Genomic DNA, 22,048 nt, shown 5'->3' with positions numbered 1-22,048 from the left:
AACATCATTAAAAATATTTTATACAGGGGCCCGGAGAGATAGCACAGCGGCATTTGCCTTGCAAGCAGCCGATCCAGGACCTAAGGTGGTTGGTTCGAATCCCGGTGTCCCATATGGTCCCCCGTGCCTGCCAGGAGCTATTTCTGAGCAGACAGCCAGGAGGAACCCCTGAGCACTGCCGGGTGTGGCCCAAAAACCAAAAAAGAAAAATTTTTATACCATAAACTTGTTCTCAAATATCAATTTCTGAGACAATTTAACCTATACTATATAACAAATGTAAAAAGATGTTTCAGTGAAGTTCACCTAAAAATCAATTATGTTCAATAATTCTCTCCCAATTTGAAAGGAGAAAAATCACCCCAAAATTATTCTTTCTCAAAAATTTTGTTTGTGGGGCTGCATTTGAGGGTACTCTTGGCTCTGTGCTCAGGGGATCACATAGTGCTGAGGCTGAGCCAAGACTTTACAGCCTCCTGCAGGTATCAAGACTGTTGAACTGTTCATCTCTCCACCTCCCAACTACTTGTTTTGTTTTGAGACTACATCCAGCAGTGCTTAGGGACTATTCCTGGCTCTGAACTCAGAAACTGACTCCTGGCAGGCTGAGGGGATCATATAGGATGGCAGGGATCGAACTCTGGTTTTTCACATGCAAATATCCTACTTGCTGTGCTATCACTCCAGCCCTTAAATACCTTGTTAGCATTTGTTTTCATTTTCTAGGATTTTCTTGTTGTTTTTGGACCATATCTGGCAATGTGCAGGGGTTACTCTTGGCTCTGAACTCAGAAATAACCCCTGGAAGTGCTCAGAAGACCATATAGGATGCAAGGAAATGAACCTGGGTCAGCCACCTGCGGTGCTATTGCTCTTGATCCTTTTAAGATTCTTTTTTGTTTTTGGGTCACACCCAGCAGCGCTCAGGGGTTACTCCTGGCTCTATGCTCAGAAATCGTTCCTGGCAGGCTCAGGGATCATATGGGATGCCGGGATTTGAACCACTGACCTTCTTTCTGCATGCAAGGCAAACACCTTACCTCCATGCTATCTGCCTTTTAAGATTCTTTTTTTGTTTGTTTGTTTTTGGGTCACACCCAACAACGCTCAGGGGTTACTCCGAACCTATGACCTTCTGCATGAAAGGCAAACACCTTACCTCCATGCTATCTCTCCGGCCCCCTTTTAAGATTCTTTTAATAAGGTAAACAGAAACAACTGCCTTGACAATATCAGATGCGCCACATTTATGCAAAGAAGAAAATACCTTCTCGGCAAAGTGTTGCCCAGCAACTCTAGTCCCTTGCAGCACCGGTAATTGGCTCTTTTTGTATACATTCTTAATGTGAAGTTCTTCTTTTTTTTTTTTTTTTTTTTTTTTTTTTGTGCTTTTTGGGTCACACCCGGCAGTGCTCAGGGGTTATTCCTGGCTCCAGGCTCAGAAATTGCTCCTGGCAGGCACGGGGGACCATATGGGACGCCGGGATTCGAACCGATGACCTCCTGCATGAAAGGCAAACACCTTACCTCCATGCTATCTCTCTGGCCCCTAATGTGAAGTTCTTATTTTTTTTTTTTGTGGTTGTTGTTTTGGGGCTATACCTGTGACTCTCAGTGGTAACTCCTGTCTTTGCAGTCAGGAATTACTCTCGGCAGTGCTCAAAGACTAGATGTAATGTCAGGGATTGAACCCAGATAGGCAATGTGCAAGGCAAGAAGAACCTTATTCTCTGTACTATCACTTCAGCCCCAAATCTTTACATATTCTTTATATAACAGTCTCAGTCCAAAATGAGATAAAATCTTGGGCAACTCAGAAATCTTGACTTTCTTATAACCTTTTTGTCTAGCAGAAAAAGAAAGTGGAGTAGTGGAACAAAGGAATATTGGTCTCCATTGGCAAACTGTCCCTAGAAACTGGCTCAGATTCCCTGGGATATTAGGAAAACCAAGTTTCTAATCAGACGAGGAACTAGGTAAGGAAAAAGCTGACAGAGGAAATTTTGTCAAAGATTTGAAAATAAAAGTTCAAGATCGGGCCGGGAACTTGGAGCCAGAGGTAAGGTGTCTGCCTTGCAAGCACTAGCCAAGGAAAGATCGCGACCTCAGTTCGATCTCCTGGAGTCCCATATGGTCCCCCCAATCCAGGGGCGATTTCTGAGCGCTTAGCCAGGAGTAGCCCCTGAGCATCAAACGGGTGTGGCCCCGTCCAAAAAAATTCAAGAAATCTACCCCCTAATCTAGCTCTGGGCAAGACAATGGGGGCAGAACACTGTATTATTGAAATTACTGAACATAAAATCTAACCTCATTACAACACTCTAGAATCAATGCTTTCAAAATGTTATCCATGCCTATTTTTCTGGGAAATGTTTATAACTTTTAAAAATAATGATACTGGGGTATAGAGGAAAAGAATTTTACTTAGTATCTAAAACATAAGCACCAGGGAAGCCAGAGATCGTATACTGGATAGGACATTTGCCTTGCATAGGGCTGATTCAATTTTAATTTTTGGTAACCCATATGGTCCCCTGAGCCCACCAGAAGTGATTCCTGAGAGCAGAGGCAGGAGTTTGCACTAAGCACCATTGGGTATGGCCCCAAACCAAAACAAAACATCACCACTTTTTCTGTATGCCTATTGAGCACATCTTGAAACAAGTATGTAAAAAAAATTATCCAGAGTTTAACTTTATTTTTTTAATATTTAGTTTGCTTAATTTAAAAAATTCATTTGTTATTAGTCACTTGTGGCTACTAGTCATTACATAGAATGGCACCTTTTTTAGATACTATAATTTTCAGTTAACGCAAAAGGTTTCTTTTGGAGGATTGAAAGGGGCCTTTCCTAGCTACTTGGCCAGTCTTGCTTAACAGGTCAATATTCAAGTTCTGTCTGCAATGCCAAAGGGTCTAGTGGTGCTGAAGTCTACCAGAGCCATAGTTGGTGATGCTCAGAGGCCTCCAGGGCTATACCCAGTTGCGCTGGTGGTGACTGGGGTTGCATGTGGTGTTAGAAATAAATGGGATCGGGCCCGGAGAGAGAGCACAGCGGCGTTTGCCTTGCAAGCAGCCGATCCAGGACCAAAGGTGGTTGGTTCGAATCTGGGTGTCCCATATGGTCCCCCGTGCCTGCCAGGAGCTATTTCTTTTTTTTTTTTTTTTGGTTTTTGGGCCACACCCAGCGGTGCTCAGGGGTTACTCCTGGCTGTCTGCTCAGAAATAGCTCCTGGCAGACACGGGGGACCATATGGGACACCGGGATTCGAACCAACCACCTTTGGTCCTGGATCGGCTGCTTGCAAGGCAAACGCCGCTGTGCTATCTCTCCAGGCCCTTCAGGAGCTATTTCTGAGCAGACAGCCAGGAGTAACCCCTGAGCACCACCGGGTGTGGCCCAAAAACCAAAAAAAAAAGAAAGAAAGAAATGGGATCTCGAAGTCAGAGCGATAGTAAAATAGGTAATGTTTGCTGTACAAGAAATTGACTCAACTTTGATTCTGGCATCCCATATCCAGCATCCCTTGTGTTCTTCCAGGAATGATCTCTTCCTGAGCATCACTGGGTATGGCCCCAAACCCAAACCAAGGGATCTCATGCTCGTTTTTTAAACACTTGACCAGTCCATAAAAAGGCATTTTTAAACAATACATTTTCCTTACCCCCCCCAAAAGGTCAGAAAATAGCATTCTCTGTTTTTGTTTTTGTTTTTTTTTTTTGGGGGGGGGTCACACCTGGCCATGCTCAGGAGTTACTCCTGGCAGGCTCAGGAGACCATATGGGATACCGGAATTCGAACTGGGGTCCGTCCTGTGTTGGCTGCGTAAAAGGCAAATGCCTTACTGCTGTGCTATTGCTCCAGCCCAGAAAATAACATTCTTATCTCACGTTTCAGCCTTTTAAGCCTTTGACCAATCCATAAAAAGGCATTTTAAACAATGAATTTTCCTTAAGAATCCCCAAAAAGGTCAGAAAATAACATTATTTGTTCAAAATAACAATTTTTCTGGGGAAAACTCTGGATCCAATAATGAGTTACTATTGTCCAATAAGGCAGAAGAAAAATAAGAAAATTCCTAAATCATTGCAAGTTCTCAGGCGTCCTTAAACTTATAACATCTCTTTAATATTTTCCTTTTTGTTTTTTCTTTTTCTTTTTTTGTTTTTTTTGGGCCACACCCGGCAGTGCTCAGGGGTTACTCCTGGCTGTCTGCTCAGAAGTAGCTCCTGGCAGGCACGGGGGACCATATGGGACACCGGGATTTGAACCAACCACCTTTGGTCCTGGATTGGCTGCTTGCAAGGCAAACGCCGCTGTGCTATCTCTCCAGGCCCAATATTTTCCTTTTTCTTTATGCGATTTTTTGTGGGTCACATCCGGCGCTCAGGGGTTGCTCCTGGCTCTGTGCTCAGAAATCACTCCTGGCAGGCTCAAGGGACCATACGGGATGCCGAGATTCAAATTGCAGTCCATCCTGCGTTGGCCATGTGCAAGGCAAACAACTTACCACTGTGCTATCGCTCCGGTTCCTCTTGTTATTAGTGTCTCATTGGGATCTAATAACCTGTTTATCTGGATCTTGTCATCCTCTAACGTGGAAAGCTGACTTTTCCCAGATTTTCTGGAAACAAACCAATCCCACAAAACTTTCATATCTTTATAAGCATTGTGACCAAAGAATAAACTGTTCGGACTGAAGCCCAACTACAATCATGCTTGTAATTATGGTGCTTAGAGATTTTATTAAAAAAAAATTAAAATTAAAAAAAGAAAAAATAAAAACCAGTCAATCCATAAATAAATAAAGTTTAAAAAAATAGAATAGTACAGTGGATAGGGCACTTGTCTTGCATGCAACTAAACTGGGTTCAATCCCTGACACATCTCCATTATTACCCCACCACCACCACCAATACTACCAGGAATAATTCCTCAACTTGATCTTGGCTAAAATGCCAAGAAGTGATTCCAGGAGTAATTCTTGTGTGCAGAGCCAGAGCACCCCTGAGCACCACTAGATGTGCCCCCCAAACAAGCAAATAAACAACAAAAATGAAAATCAAAACAACATCATCAACAGAAATAGCTTTAGGACTCAAGAGGAAGAAAAATCCTGAATTGAAAATGAAGAGATGAAGGCCATTTCTCTTGAGCAGTTTTTCCAAGTCTTTTCATGAGAAAAATCTTCAACTTCAGGAGACTCGAAAGACTTCTTTATGTGAGTTTTCTGATGTTGACTGAGGTAGGCACTTCTGCTGAAGCATTTTCCACAGTCTGTACACTTGTATGGCTTTTCTCCCATGTGGATCCTCTGGTGCCTGATAAGGTTAAAGCTCTGACTAAAGCATTCACCACAGTCTGGACATTTGTAAGGTTTCTCTCCTGTGTGTGTTCTTTGGTGAATCACCAGGGTCGAACTCTGGCTAAAGGTTTTCCAACACTCAGAACATCTATAAGGCTTTTCTCCTGTGTGTGTCCTCTGATGTCTAATAAGATGGGAACTGAGACCAAAACTTTTCCCACATTCATAGCATTTATACGGTTTCTCTCCTGGTTGGATTCTGTACTTTTCTATAACCCTGTCACTATGATTCACACTTCCTTCATATTTGAAACTCTCACAGGATTTTTCTCCTGTGTGTGTTTTCTGGTGTGTAATAAGGTTTGCACTGAGACTGAAATTGTTGTCACAATCTGCACACTGGTAGGGTTTTTCTCCTGTATGTATTCTCTGATGCTTTATCAGAGTAGAATTACAACCAAAGTTTTTCCCACACTCGAGACATTTGTAGGGCTTCTCACCTGTATGTGTCCTCTGGTGACGAACCAGGCTAGAACTCTGACTAAAACTCTTGCCACAGTTGGGGCATTTGTAGGGTTTTTCTCCAGTGTGAGTCCTTTGATGTTCTATGAGGACATAACTATGGCTGAAGCATTTCCCACAGATGGAACATTCATAGGGCTTTTCACCTGTATGTGATCTGTGATGCTGAATCAAGTGAGAACTGCTACTAAAACTCTTCCCACACTCAGGACACTGGTAAGGTTTCTCTCCTGTGTGAGTTCGCTCATGTATAATAAGGTGAGAGGTATTGCTGAAGCTTTTCCCACATTCACCACACTGGAAGGGCTTCTCTCCAGTGTGTGTTCTCAGATGCTGAATTAGATGAGAACTATTGCCAAAGCATTTTCCACACTCTGAACACTTGTACGGTTTTTCTCCCGAGTGGGTCCTTTGGTGAGTATGCAAATGGGAATTATTATTGAAGCTTTTCCAACATTCAGAACATTTGTAGGGTTTATCTCTAAAAGATAAATTCTGCTTGTCAGAAACGGTGACCTGTTTGCTGGAATCTGTTCCCCAGTGAGAGGGCTTTTCCTCCTCTTTTTCTTTACATTTCTCCTGGTTCTCTGACTTGTTCTTACTCTCACAGGAATCACTGCACCAACGCTCATCTCTCTGACTGAATGTTAATGACATTCCCTTCATACTTTTATGTTTATAATTTTGTGGGCCATCCTTCTTAGACCATTTTGAGGTGCCCTTTTTAATTGTGTTAGGGTTATTGTATTGACTAGTTTCCAAGTTGTTTCCATATTCATCTCCTGCAAAAATAAGTATTTTATTTTTTAGTAATCTATTTAATTGAATCACTGGGATATACAATTACAGAGTTGTTCATGATCGAGTTTCAGTCATACAATGTCCAACATCCATCCCTTCACTAGTGTATAGTGTACATTTCCTGTCACCTATGCTCCTGCCCTCCATCTCCCCACCTCTATGGCAGATAGATCCACAAACAAATATTTTAAATATATACCAAAATCTCTGTCCAGGAAAGGGAATTCTGAATTTCAGTAAAAAAAGAGAGAATAATAAAGTGAAACTTTATTTTCTTATTAAAGTTTTAAAAGCTTTTACTTCTTATTTTAAATATTCATCAGAAAGAGAAAAAAATTCTTGTTTGTTTTTGTTTTTTTATTTATAGGCCATACCCAGAGTGTAGCTTAGGGGCTACTGCTGGCTATGTGCTTTGGATTTGCTCTTGGCAGGCAACATTGCTCAAGAGATAATGCTTTGTCATGGGTCAAACTCAGCAAAGATGTACAAAATCTTGTTGAACTATTTTTCCCACTCCAAGAAATAACTTAATAACAACACTAAAAACTTGTTAATAATTGCCAATTTCAATATAAGTATAACTTAAACTTTTTATCTAAAAGACATAAAAGAATAAACAAATCTGAGCAGAAAAATTATGATACCATTGGAAGTGAATATGGAAATATTAGAAACTCTTGAGCAAATATAGAAATAACAATGGTACCCACTATTTATTATTAATAATTTTGCTTATAGTATCACATGATCTTAAAAATAGGAGACAAGTATTATGATTTGCTTTTAATAAAAATAAGAAAAATAAGGCTGTATAAAAATGTAACTAGGAATCAAAATTTAATCTCATTTTCTGGGCTAGAGAGATAATACAGTGATTAAGTCTTTTGAGGCTGACCCTGCCTCTTTTTTGGTACTACATATGATCCCAAGTCCTGCCAGAGTGATCCTTGAGTATATCTAGGTATGACACAATTCCTTTTCCCTCCCCAACCTCAATGATCTAATTCTAAGCCCTTACTCTTTAACCTACTTTGAAGTATCATATCTTTGACTTTCTAAAGTTTCAAATCATCTTGATTCCTCACCTGTAAAAGTGCTTTTCAAAGTCTTCCTTTCTGTGAAGGCATTAGAACTTGGGACCATAGGTTTTGGCTCCTGCTCCATCACAATGATTGCAGATGGATTAGGTAAATCCTGTAAAAGTAAACCGGTTACATTTAAGGACATTTATTCATATATCTTCTTCCTTCCTAACCAACAATCCAGAATGTCTATGAACCAAATTGTAAATAAAAAACATAGTCTTGGGGCTGGAGAGGTGGCGCTAGAGGTAAGGTGTCTGCCTTGCAAGCCCTAGCCAAGGAAGGACTGTGGTTCGATTGCCCAGTGTCCCATATGGTCCTCCCAAGCCAGGGGCAATTTCTGAGTGCTTAGCCAGGAGTAACTCCTGAGCATCAAATGGGTGTGCCCCCCAAAAAAAAACCCAAAACAAAACAACAACAAAAAAAAACATAGTCTTTTTTTAAGTTCTTTTATAAAATCTTCAAATAAGATCAGTTAACCTGGTTGACCTTTTCTAGAAGAAAATGAAATTTCACATTAAATTATAAGGATTGGGGCCGGAGAGATAGCACAGTGGTGTTTGCCTTGCAAGCAGCCGATCCAGGACCAAAGGTGGTTGGTTCAAATCCCGGTGTCTCATATGGTCCCCCGTGCCTGCCAGGAGCTATTTCTGAGCAGACAGCCAGGAGTAACCCCTGAGCACTGCCGGGTGTGGCCCAAAAACAAAACAAAAAACAAAACAAAACAATATTATAAGGATTGGGCCGGAGTGATAGCACAGTGGGGGAGGACCTTGGCCTTGCATGTGGCCAACCTGGGTATGATCCCCAGCAAGGTGACGCCAGAAAATAACAGAAAGTTGGTTCATTGGGGCTGGAGAGATAGCATGGAGGTAAGGCAAATGTTTGCCTTTCATGCAGAAGGACGGTGGTTTGAATCCTGGCATCTCATATGGTCCCCTGTGCCTGCCAGGGGCAATTTCTGAGCATAGAGCCAGGAGTAACTCCTGAGTGACACTCCGGGTGTGACCCTCCCCCCCCCAAAAACAAACAAACAAACAAACAAAAAAAACCAAATTATAAGGATCAACCTTCAAAAATAGAATGACTACTAATTGTCATTGTATACTCAGAGCTTAGAAATACTTTTAGTTGGGGCCAGGAAGGTGGCGCTAGAGGTAAGGTGTCTGCCTTGCAAGGGCTAGCCGGACTGCGGTTCGATCCCCCAGCGTCCCATATGGTCCCCCCAAGCCAGCGGCGATTTCTGAGCACATAGCCAGGAGTAACCCCTGAGCGTCAAATGGGTGTGGCCCCAAAACCAAAAACAAAACAACAAAAAAAAAAGAGAAATACTTTTAGTTTAAAAAAAAGTAATATTTTTTGGATCAGGCTCCGCTTATAAGACCTAAGAGCATCACTATGCCAGCTTCAGAATCAGCTGATAGAGATAAAGGACTTAAGAGTATACTAAATCTCAGGCTTTCCAGATGTTTTCCTAGGTTCGTTCCTGACACTATATGGTCCTCTGAGCATGGCCCAGGATGAGCCCTGAGAATTTAGTAAAGAGTATCCCCTGAGCACTTTTGGAGGGTGTGCTCCCCAAAAAGAAACTTCTAAAGAGAAAGCTTCCTATTTAGTTAAGAGTAACATTGTCCACTAAAGAAGGCTGACACACAATTTCAAAAGAAAATTCGGATTTATACAATCAAACACCAACAAAAAGTCAGAACAAAGCAGGGCTAAAATATTATAGGAAATGACCCTAAACATAAAAGGGAGGAGACAAACGACCTCTCCCTTGCCTCTAAGTCTATGATCATCACAATATCCCCTTTTAACCAATCTTTATCTTCTGGAGCCAACTACAATAGCTGGTCTTTCCAAGAGATTGATTGGGAAACGTGACTGACCACTGGAATGCTGTTTATCTATGGACTCTATTAATTTTAGGGCATAAAAATGTTTCACAGAGCCAGTCAGGATAGCAGATAATGTTTGCCTTGCATTCCCCAGACCTAGGTTTAATCCACGGCACCATATATGATTTCCTGAACATTGCCAAGAATGACCCCTGGGGGCTAGAGAGATAGTACAGCAGGTAAGGCACTTGCCTTGCATACAGTCAACTAGTGTTCAAACCTCAGTATCCCATATAATCCCCTGAGCCTGCCAGGAGTAATTCCTGAGTGTAGACCTGAAGTAACTCCTGACTATCACCTTGAGTGGACATCAAACAAAAAACAAACCAAAAAAGGAGAAAAATGACTAGAAATGATCCCTGAGCACAGCTGGGTGTTACCGCCAAACAAACAAACAAAAAAACAAATAATGGCACAATTCAAGAAAAACAAGAGCCTGGATTATCAAGGAAATAAACAGGCAATTATATGGAAAACAAATGCTTGTGCACTTATGATTTTCACCCTATTATTGTCTAGCATGTTCCAGGCAGTGAACGAATTCACACAAAAATTTTCTCATTTACTTCTCATAATAGCCTTATCAAATGTGTGAACAATTAGCAGCATCTAATAACCACTCTCCATCCCCACATAAACAAAAACTTAAGGAACTTATCTAAGGTCGCCCAACAGAATATTGAAGGAGCAAAATCTATTCCTAAAACATTGGGGGGCTAACTTTTGAACTCTTGTGTTTTTATGATAAGAATTGGTAGTAGGGTGGGTGACAAAACACCAAGAGAAGTCCTTTATTTTCAAATATATTACAGGATTTTCAGAAAATAATGGGGGGGGGAGGGATACCTGGAGAGTTCAGAGCTTACTCCTGGTTCTGCATTCAGGAATTACTCCTAATGAGATTCAGGGGGCCATATAGGATGCTGAGGATGAATTTGGGTCGGCCACCCTACCCGCTGTACTATCTCTCCATCCCTTCAGAAAACTATTTTAAACCCAGAGACCTTCTACTGAAGTGTGCTGGCATTCTCAGCAATATACATATTCATAAAAAATGTAAAAAACATATTTTTATATGTTTACCTGAAAAGGTGAAAACTAAATTAGAAATGCCGTCAGTGTTTTGGAGTCTAGGAAAAAAAAAAACCCAAATGCGAAAGAAAATAAAGAAAGAAGGAGGAGTTGCTCAAATGAAGGTAGATGTCCTGCTGAGTCATATCTAGGTATAAATCAGAGTCTTTCCAAAGAAAATAGGAGACTTGGGGAGGGTCTCCCCAGTTCTCATTTTGAGCTGGAGTGGGGAGAGTCAGAGTCCCCAGAAACAAGATTTCAGCAAAACTTGCAAAGGCCAATAGTTGGTTTCATTTGGACGGAGACCATCCTCAAGGTGCTCTGCACAGAGAAGGACTGGTCAAAGGGGTCACTGGGACCAGGGGATGCCTGGGATTAGAAAGAAAATGCACAGGCCAGAGCACAGACACGGGGTTTCAAACACAGGGCCTGGACCCCCGCAGTGCCCACCCACCCGCCTCCCCGAGAAAGAACTCACTGTTCTGGGTGGGTGGGTGCTACACCCAGTCTTTCCAGCAACCCAGTAGGCCCAGTGGTCCAGAACTCTAGCATTCCAGGAAGGCACCGGAAGTCCTCTAGGAAACCAGGAGGACCGGCGCTCGTTGATCTTAACCCTTTGGGGTCCGCAGTAGATGTGCGCTCTGTTGGGTTTCTTTCACTTCTGTAGTGGTTTTGCCGTGTTGTGACCCCCAACCTCAGCCGACTCCCCTCACATACTGTCCCACATACTGTCATGAGCCTTGTATCCTCCTTGCCACCAGAGCATTTTTTTAGATTCAATTTCATGGTGAGAATGAGAATGAGAACTGAGTTTTTTTTTGGCACCCCTTCCTGGTGCTTCTGCTTCTAAGGATTTAGCTGTCTAGGACGCAGTTGGAGAGCAAAGGCCTCTCCGTCCACACATAGTCGACATATAAAAACGATTGATTGCAACAAGGCATCATTTATAACAAAGGGCAACAAGACCATGTCACTAGTGATAATGGGAGAAACAGTTGGTTAGGCTCATTTTTTTTTCCAAACTGAGAAAATATGAAGGAATTCGATTCCTTTTGGCTCAGTGCAGGGATGACTCCATTTCTCTTTAAGCTGCTGCTTCAGGACTCATGGCTGGTAGTAACATTCCATCTTCTACTTCCAATACTAAAGAACCAGAGCCTAAAGCAGAACTACTCCAACTACAGCCTGTGGGGCAGATGTAGCCCACTGAGGACATTTCTTTGGTTCACTGGGTGTTTTTTCTGCCACTGCCTGTCCTGCTTAGCAGCCCACTTTCCAGCAGTGTGTGCTGCACTCTCCAACTCCCCTCTTCCTCTCAGTCTCTGATAGGGGTCCTCAAATTATGCTCACGGGCCTCTATTGTTCATAGTGGGTTTTCTTTAAACTCTAGTCCTGCCCCACAACAGTCTGGGTAACAGTGAACTGTTTGAGGACCCCCGAGAGCAATTGATGACTTTAGGGAATTCTCTTGCTGAATAAGTTGAGCGAGTTGTCCTGTAGTTGCTCTTGGTAAAATCCAACCTCTTCCAATTCCTTCAAATATCAAACCATTATGACTTTGGGAATTGTTGGAATATTGGCATCTTTTATTTTTCTTTGATTTGTGTGTGTTGGGGGGGACACCCAGCATTACTCAGAGCTTATTCCTTGTTCTACACTCAGGGATCACTTTTGGTGGCTTCTGGGGACCATGTGAGATCAAAACCCTTTCAGCCTTATGGCAAACAAATGCCTACTCACTGTACAATCTCTCTAGCATGCTAGGATCAGCATTTTAAAAGATCTCTGACAGATTTAAAGGTTTTGTTTTGAATTTCTCAGTTAAATAATGAATTGGCATTTATCTTGTCTCACAGGAGCTTGTCAAAGAAGCCAAGGTAAAGAGGAGCTAATCTCAGGAAGAGTTTGGGGAACTGCTTTTATCTGATAGAGTACATTATATATCAACACAACAATGCTTCAGAATCCTAATATTAAGTTGGATGGCACAGAGATAATATAATGTGATTAGAGATCTTTGAAAATCCACCAAGTATACGGACATGAAGCAAGTTATGAAAATTAGCCATGAGTATGGGTTACGATTTTTGTTTTGTTTTAGGGCCATACCTGGTGATGCTCAGGTGTTACTCCTGATTTTACACTCAGTAATTACACCTGGTGATTCTCAGTGCATGCATTCCTCTCATAACCTAAAGTCCCTCACAAATAACCTCATCTGTTAATGGTCACTTAGATGGTTCCCACACCCTGGCTATTATGAGTAATGCTATAGAGAACAAGGAAGGACAAATACTTCTTCAAGATAGAGAGCTTAACAACAAAGGAGGTTTCTTGCTTCAATCAAGAGGTAAAACTAGGGGCCCAGAGACATAGCACAGCGGTGTTTGCCTCGCAAGCAGCCGATCCAGGACCAAAGGTGGTTGGTTCGAATCCCGGTGTCCCATATGGTCCCCCGTGCCTGCCAGGAGCTATTTCTGAGCAGACTGCCAGGAGTAACCCCTGAGCAACGCCGGGTGTGGCCCAAAAACAAACAAACAAACAAAAAACAAACAAACAAACCAACAAAAAGAGGTAAAACTAATAACTGATGGTTAGGACAGACCCTAGAGAGAGTCAGAGTGAATGGAGGCACATGTATTTCAGAAACCACTGCAGACTGTACTGCAGCCAGGAAAAGCAGAGGAGATTCACATTCATGGGACAGAAGGTGCCTGAAGAAAAAAGCCCCAGAGGCTCTAATGTAGGTCAGGAGACACAGGTGACTAAGCTCTAGGAGAATTCTAGGTGAAGGGAAAGCAGAGATAGTGTGAAGGCACATACATACCTTTGAGCCAAAGGAAGCCCAAATGGAAGGGGAGAGGAGATCTACACACTCCAGCACCCTGGCAAGGAAGGAATCAGTAGAAACGTTCTATTCTGAACTATTCCTTTCCAACTCTAGGGAGTGGTTCTGACCCCTTGAAGTGCAGAGCGGGCAGCGAATTACTTAATGTGATTGATGTGCCACACACACTAATGGAAAGGCAAAGAAAAAATATCACAGGACTACGACTTGGGAGAATGCACAAGAGTTAAGCCACTTGCCTTGCGCTCAGCTGACCCAGGCACCTTATTTGCTTACCTGAATTCTCCAGGACTAATCCTTGAACACAGAGCCAAGAGGAAGCCCTGAATACAGTTGAGTGTGGCCCAAACCACTCGATCACCAAGTCACAACAACATCTGAATATATGCAGAAAAGGCATTTGACAGGATGTGACACTCTTTTTAATACTAATATAATAAATGTGTGCCAATAAAATGGGTTTCAAAGGAGTATTTCTTAACATAATAAAGACTACATAAGACCAACTCACAGCCAATATCATATTTAGTGGAAAATAAAAAACTCTGAACAAGATTAAATCAAGGGGGTTGGAGAGATAGCACGAAGGTAGGGGGTTTGTCTTGCATGCAGAAGGACTGTGGTTCAAATCCCAGCATCCCATATGGTCCCCCAAGCCTGCCAGGAGTGATTTCTGAGTGTAAAGCCAGGAGTGACCCCTGAGCGCTGCCAGGTATGACCCAAAAACCAAAAGAAAAAAAAGAGAATAAATCAAGGATGTATGCTTTTTCTGCTACTATTCAAAATAGTTGGAATTCTAGCAAAAGCAATTAAACAAAAAAGATATCAAGGGGCCGGAGAGATGGCACAGTGGTAAGGCATTTGCCTTGCATGCAGAAGGACAGTGGTTCGAATCCCGGCATGTGATAAAAAAAAAAAACAAAAACCAGGGCCCGGAGAGATAGCACAGCAGTGTTTGCCTTGCAAGCAGCCGATCCAGGACCAAAGGTGGTTGGTTCGAATCCTGGTGTCCCATATGGTCCCCCGTGCCTGCCAGGAGCTATTTCTGAGCAGACAGCCAGGAGTAACCCCTGAGCACCGCCGGGTGTGACCCAAAAACCAAACCAAAACAAAACAAAACAAAAAAACCAACACAAACAAAAAACAAAAAGATATCAAAAGACTAAATTGAAAAGGAAGACATGAAACTAACACTATTTGCTGTGTTATGATAATAATCTGAGGATAATAACCAAAGACTCCAGGAGAAAGTTTTTAGAATAATATGTAAATAAATGATATAGTAAAGTAGCAAGTTACAGAATTAATGCAAAGCGATATTTTAATTTGCAAATCATGAATTAATAAAAAGATAACTCAGGAAAACATTCCACTTATAATTACATCAAAATAAATACTTTATAAAAGAAAATGGTCAGCCCTAGTTACCCAAAACAATGTCAGCGACAGTAGACTCAAGAGACCCAAACATGCTATATACAAAATGGACCTGTTGCATTACCAGTCTGGGGACTAAGGGCTAAGTATGAGTTGCATGCTGGGAACTATGGTGGAGGGGGGTCAACACTGGTGGTGGAAATGGCCCTAATTTACTGTCACTATGTAACTATGTAATTCACATTGGTCTCAATAAAAAATATAAATATTTTATAATGAATTGAACTAAATAAGTGATAAGACACTTATAAGACAGTGTTGAAAAAACAAAAGAGAAAAGAAAAGAAAAAAGAAAAGACAGTAGACACAAAGAATTGGGAAGAGTGGCTCAGAGAAATAGCACAGGAGCTACTTTTGGGTGCTAAGCCCTATTTGAATCTCCAGCACCATATATCTTCCTCCAAACATTTCCAAGGCTCACTCCTGAGCATAAAGCCAGGATTAGCACCTGAGCACCACCAAGTGTGGCCACAAACAAAACAAATTTTTAAAACAGAGTTGGAAAGATTTTTTTTTTGGTGGGGGCACACCTAGTAGTACTCAAAGGTTACTCCTTGCTCTGTGCTCAGGAATCTCTCCTGGTGGGCCTGGGGAAACATATGGGATATTGGGCTTCGAAGCTGGGTCTTCCTTGATTTTATATCATATACTGAAGGAATTGTCATTAAATGAATTGATCATCTCTAAACCAATATATAGGTTCAATGCAATCTCTATCAAAATCCCAGTGTCTTTTTTGTTTTGTTTTGTTTTGCTTTGGTTTGGATCTAGTCCATACCCAGTGGTGCTCATGGATTACTCCTGATCCTGCCTTCAGAAATCACACCTGGCAGGCATAGGGAGCCATATTGGTGTCAGGGATCGAAACCAGGTTGGCCAATTGTAAGCTGAGTACCCTACCCTCTGTACTATAACTCTAGCCCCCTAGTGTCATTTTAAATTGAAATAGAAAACCACAGATCTTTTTTTTTTTTAAGTAGTTCTTAAAGAGTTTATTTGCACATTGACAAAGTGCTACAGAGCAGCTCAGTGAGAACAAGAAGACAAATGCTCATCCAGGCCATTGGTGATTACACTACCACTGTTGACCTTTTAAGTTGTGTGGATGAACAGGATTATTTTATATCATGTGGTAATACATATCTTTTTATATATTATATCTTATTTTATATCATGGGATAACTAGGTGATGAAAGATTATAAACCAAGTTTTGTACTAAAAAATACGATGTTATGCTAACAATTATATGGTGAACTTGAAAAGTTGGTGGTTGTTGTATAAAACTATTTAGTGTAGAAAACCACAGATCTGGGCCCGAAGAGATAGCACAGTGGTGTTTGCCTTGCAAGCAGCCGGTCCAGGACCAAAGGTGGTTGGTTCGAATCCCGGTGTCCCATAGGGTCCCCCGTGCCTGCCAGGAGCTATTTCTGAGCAGACAGCCAGGAGTAACCCCTGAGCACTGCCGGGTGTGGCCCAAAAACAAAAAAACAAAAAAACAAACAAACAAAAAAGAAAACCACAGATCTATAGAACAGAACTGAGAGGTCTAAAATAAAACTTCAGCTATACGCACAATTTATTTACAGCAAAAGAGCCAAGAGATTACAATGGAAGGGCAATTTCAGAACTAGATTGTGTTGGAATAGCCATACAGGAAGGGTGAAGCTACACCACATTCTAGTAGCATACATAGAAATGAACACAAACTAGATAAAAGACAGGGGCTGGAGTGATAGCAATAGTGGCAGGGTGTTTGCCTTGCATGCAGCTGACCCAGGATGGACGCGGGTTTGATCCCTGGCATCCCATTTGGTCCCCTGTGCCAGGAGCGATTACTGAGCGGAGATTCAGAAGTAAACCCTGAGCGCCGCTGGATGTGGCCCAAAACAAACAAAAAAACAAGCAAACAAGCAAAAAAAAAAACCACACACACACAAAAGATTAAAGACAGTTCTGTTTTGGAGCTGGATGGGTGAGCGTGGGGGTTGGGAGGGAAAGACATGTCCAGGATAATTGATTTTAATGTCACAGCCATCGCGAAGCAGTCTAGATTATGCTTCACTTGCAAGAACTCATTCTATTGCTTATTAGTCGTAAATGCTCAAGATTCTAAATTGTGTCAGCAGGTGGCTCCAGAGACAGCTGCTTGAAGAGACTGCTGCCAAATGAAACAGCTGCAGAGAACTTGAACCAATTAGATTTAACAAGAGTAAACCTAAGAACCTGTGTATAATAGACGAGAAGGAAGAGAGGGAAGGAAAGGAGGGAAGAAAGAAAGGAAGGAAGAAAGAAGCAAGGAAGAAGGAAAGGAAGAAATGCTTTATTTGTATGAGTTGAGTCTATTGATTAGTCATAGTAGATGCTCAAGATTCTAAATTGTGTCACTCTATACTATCCCTCTTCAGAATAGTGTCCTAGTTAAGGATTCTCTCTGATGGAGCTGGAGTGATAGCACAACTGGTAGAGCATGTACCTTGCACACCGATGACCCAGATCCAAACTCTGGCATCCCCGTTGGTTCTCAGAACTTGCCAGGAGTGATTTCTGAGCATAGAGCCAGGAGGAATGGCTGAGCACCACCGGTATATCCAGAGGTGGAGAAAGAAAAGAACGTGGAGAAGAATACTTGGTCAAGTGATTTCCATACCCATTCTTCTTCAAAGAATATTTCATCTTGACACCCACCGGACTACAAAACAATTTTCTTCCAGAAGATAAAATTTCAATGTTAAGTAGATCTTAGGCATATTAATAGAGGGGTAATTTTGCTCTAGGGGTAGTTCAATTGTTTTGAGCTACAGAGTTATAAAAACTAGTCAAACTGGGGCCAGAGAGATAGCACGGAGGTAAGGCGTTTGCCTTCCATGCAGAAGGTCATTGGTTCGAATCCCGGCATCCCATATGGTCCCCCGAGCCTGCCAGGAGCGATTTCTGAGCGTAGAGCCAGGAGGAACCCCTGAGCGCTGCCGGGTGTGACCCCCCAAAACAAAATAAAACAAAACAAAACAAAAAACTAGCAAAACTAGGGGCCTGAACAGTGGCGCAAGTGGTAAGGAGTCTACTTTGCCAGCGCTATTCTAGGACGGATGTTGTTCGATGCCCCCCACATCCCATATGATCCTCCAAGCCAGGAGTGATTTCTGAGCGCATAGCCAGGAGTAACCCCTGAGCGTCACCGGGTGTGGCCCCCCAAACAAAACAAAACAAACAAACAAACAAAAAACCTAGCAAAACTAATCTCAATTTATAAAAGAGAATAGAAGAAAACATTTTCACTTGGAAATCAGAGGCGTGAGTCCAAGTTATGAGGCAAATTCAATCTGTTCTAAATACACCAAATTCTGGAAAGCAGAGTGGTTACCTCTCAAAACCAGAAAAATTTACAAAATCTCTACAGAACATTTTTCTACCTGCTCTTTCTGAGACCAGTTTCCTATCTCTAACTCTGCATCTGTCCTTCAATTCAGATGGCTCTACCAGTATTGATCAACCACAGGTTCTTAACCTATTACCTGTCTTCATTTCCTTTTGTTTGTTTTGGGGCCACACCCAGCTTTGTTCAGAAATTGCTCCTGGTTCTGCACTCAGGACTCACTTTTAGCTGTGTCCTGGTAATCGTATGGAGTCCTGAGAATCGATCCTGGTTAGAGCCTTCTAGCCCCTGTATTTTTCTTCATCCATCCTGTTAGTACTGAGCTTCATAAAGGTCCACTTGAACAGTAACTGTGGAATCAGATATCCAGAGGTGGAGAAAGAAAAGAATGTGGAGAAGAATACTTGGTCAAGTGGTTTCCATACCCAAACAATGTTATGTATGTTCTCTCACCTCATCTTCACAATCTTCCTACATCATTCAATGATTGTTTGTGTTCGCTTTTTTTTTTTTTTTTGAGTAGGGGAGATTTGGGCCACACCCAGCAGAATTTAGAATTTAAACCTAGTTTTTTTTTGTTTTTTTGTTTTTGGTTTTTGGGCCACACCCGGCAGTGCTCAGGGATTACTCCTGGCTGTCTGCTCAGAAATAGCTCCTGGCAGGCACGGGGGACCATATGGGACACCGGGATTCGAACCAACCACCTTTGGTCCTGGATCGGCTGCTTGCAAGGCAAACGCCACTGTGCTATCTCTCCAGGCCCTAAACCTAGTTCTACATTGAGAGATTACTCTGGGCTGTGCTAGTGGGACCATATGTTGTGCCATGGATCGAACTGGGATTGATCATAAAACAAATGCCTTAATCTGGTGCTATCTCTCAGGCCCAAGTTTTTCCTTTGTTTCTCTCACATTCTGAGGAAAGTGATGCAAAGGATAATGAACAAGTCTCCCTAGAGATAGTAAAGTCCTTTATAGAATGTTTTCCTGACAAATGGCAGAATCTAGAAATTTCTTTCTTTTTTTTAGGGGGGGGCACACCCGGTGGCACTCTGGGGTTACTCCCTGACTCTGCACTCAGAAATTGCTCTTGGCGGGTTCAGAGGACCATATAGAATGCTGGGTACGAACCCGGGTCCAGTTGCCACGGGCAAGGCAAATGCCCTACCGCTGTGCCATCTCTCCAGCCCCTAGAAATTTTTTTTGCATTCATGCTTCTTTTTTTTTTTTCCTGCAGTGAATGATATCCTCAAGAGATCAGTTGCCCTAGACAGCCTAGATTCCTTTTTCATTATTCTATAACCAACCAGTTGCCCAATCCTGTTGATTTAGTCAGTACTCCGATTGCTACTTGCTACTGTTCATGGGATTGAACTGACTCTGCCTACTCAGTGTACGCCTTGTTACTCATTGGTTGGAAACATCTTGGAATGTAGCACCTTGCATTGGTGTTGAGATCACCTGGTCCCACCTCCAGGTGTTTTCATTTCCCTCAGATTAAATACTCAAATTTGAAGGAAAATGCTCTCTTGCGTTTCAGGACCTCCAAGAGCTTGCTGCTTCTTAGAAGCAAAGGGCAAACATGTGGGAACTCCTGAAAATCATTTCTCCCTCTATGCTTGTGTGTGTGAATTATTTTCCATACCACCATTGGCTTCCAGACACGCATCTCTCCAGTGTTCTGATTTTAGAACCCGAGGATTTAATTCTATATCTACTCAGCATTCTCACTGCAACTATCCTAGATGCATTCAGCATCATTTCTCATTTATATGTATATTTTTCTACAGATTGGTTAGAAAAAGTGTATTGTTGGTTGTTGAGTTGGAGGTGGAAAAAAAGTAAAGAGCTACAAAATTATCCATATGTATATATATTTTTTGTTGAAAAATATAATAGCATACATTTTAACAACCTTTAACAACATTAAATTAAATTGTAGTAAATAGGGGCCCAGAGAGATAGCACAGTGGCGTTTGCCTTGCAAGCAGCCAATCCAGAACCAAAGGTGGTTGGTTCGAATCCCGGTGTCCCATATGGTCCCCTGTGCCAGCCAGGAGCTATTTCTGAGCAGACAGCCAGGAGTAACCCCTGAGCACCGCCGGGTGTGGCCCAAAAACCAAAAAAAAAAAAAAATTGTAGTATATACATACAGATTACAGGACCTTCAATACAGAAACAGAATACCAATAACAGAGACTGTGAAAAATATAACTGTATGGGCACTACAGACAATGACCAGGATTGGACAAACTAGTTTGCCTGGAGCCTAGAAATGGTCTTATGTCAGGAAACTTCAGGTATAAGGTCTCCTTATACTTAGGCCAAAATTTTTTTCTTTCCATGATCCCCATACTTTGGTGGGCCCATGCAAACGATAATTGCCACTCTAACATTGTTTATACAGTGCTCCTTTGACTCTAAACCTTTAAGAAACCACTAGTAAAAGCACAGAGGCGTTTGCCTTGCAAGCAGCCGATCCAGGACCAAAGGTGGTTGGTTCAAATGCCGGTGTCCCACATGGTCCCCCGTGCCTGCCAGGAGCTATTTCTGAGCAGACAGCCAGGAATAACCCCTGAGCATCGCCGGGTGTGACCCAAAAACCAAAAAAAAAAAAAAAAAAAATCTGGAACTGCAAAAATAAAATGGTTTACATTAGTGTTAACATATATGCTTTTAGTTAAACTAGCATTCTGGGGGATAAAGGAGGGAGAAAGGGATATATGCTTGGGAGCAGGGATGAAGGGAGGACAACACTGGGGGTGATGGATATTCCCCTGATTCAATGTTAATATGTACATAAAATACTACTGTGAAAGATATGTAAGTCATTATGATAAAAAATTGTGTTTTATTTAGAAATGTTCTTTGACTTACATGTATTATTATATTAATTATATGTTATGTTACTATATTATGTTATGTCAGTTTACCTCAATATGTTAATCAATTTTGTCTCTTGAATAAATTCTTACAATAAAATAATTGTAGTGGATACAGAGTGTTCATATTGTTGTGTTTGGTGCTGTAACTACTCAGTCCAAGGAATCTGTACTCAAATGTAAATCACATGCAAAGGATTTTGGCTAACGTGTTTACTATCATAACTATATCTTGGCTGGAGGATCATGTTATGTGGAACTCATCTTTTAATCCTCTCTAGACTCTCATCTTCCCCCTAATTTATCATTAAATTCTTTTTACTTTAGATTTTAGGATGTGATTGATTTTTATGATCGTCACTTGTCCAAACACATTCACTCTAGTGAGGCAATCTATACGGAAGAATTTTTAGTTTCTATCCCTGTGCTTAATAATATATTACTTTAAGTTTATATATGATATATTGCTCGCAAACACAGGATGCAAGTCGACACTATCTGCTTCATCTGATGATATAACTAATGCATCAGATATCTATGAGTCACTGAAGAAAACAGTTTTTCTCAGAAAACCACTTCTTCTGTTACCAGAAAATGGTAATCAAAATTGGAAGGCATAGTTGTCAATAACTCTATACAGTAGATGTGAAGACCTGGAGAGAGGAGCTCAACTGGTAGTGCTTATGCCTAGTGTACACAAGACCCTGAGTTTAATTTTCTACACCACAAAAAATAAAAATTGGGTCCAGAGAGATAGCACAGCAGCGTTTGCCTTGCAAGCAGCCGATCCAGGACCAAAGGTGGTTGGTTCGAATCCCAGTGTCCCAT

General features: G+C 41.7%; 2 protein-coding genes and 1 long non-coding RNA gene across 3 annotated transcripts in view; 1 reads left to right on the top strand and 2 right to left on the bottom strand.

Annotated features, from left to right (window-relative positions):
* The window catches only part of SQLE (squalene epoxidase), a 767,303-nt gene that overhangs the window by 61,806 nt on the left and 683,449 nt on the right, over window positions 1–22,048 (bottom strand). The window lies entirely within an intron of this gene.
* On the bottom strand, window positions 5,039–11,204 carry ZNF572 (zinc finger protein 572). Its single transcript, XM_049765733.1, has 3 exons — window positions 11,159–11,204; window positions 7,715–7,823; window positions 5,039–6,610 (listed from the first exon to the last, which is right to left on the bottom strand). The coding sequence occupies exons 2-3, from the start codon at window positions 7,791–7,793 to the stop codon at window positions 5,100–5,102; spliced, it is 1,590 nt and encodes a 529-aa protein (XP_049621690.1). The 5' UTR covers window positions 7,794–7,823; window positions 11,159–11,204; the 3' UTR covers window positions 5,039–5,099.
* Window positions 14,473–22,048, top strand: part of LOC125997428 (uncharacterized) — a 7,631-nt gene continuing 55 nt past the window's right edge. The window contains exons 1-2 of the long non-coding RNA XR_007491658.1: window positions 14,473–14,515; window positions 22,021–22,048. The exon at window positions 22,021–22,048 is cut by the window's right edge and continues 55 nt beyond it. This is a non-coding gene — a long non-coding RNA (uncharacterized LOC125997428). The remainder of the gene's footprint in view (window positions 14,516–22,020) is intronic.

Source organism: Suncus etruscus, chromosome 19 (genome assembly GCF_024139225.1).
Source record: "Suncus etruscus isolate mSunEtr1 chromosome 19, mSunEtr1.pri.cur, whole genome shotgun sequence".
NCBI lineage: Eukaryota > Metazoa > Chordata > Mammalia > Eulipotyphla > Soricidae > Suncus > Suncus etruscus.
This window is presented reverse-complemented; position numbering and strand designations above follow the sequence as displayed.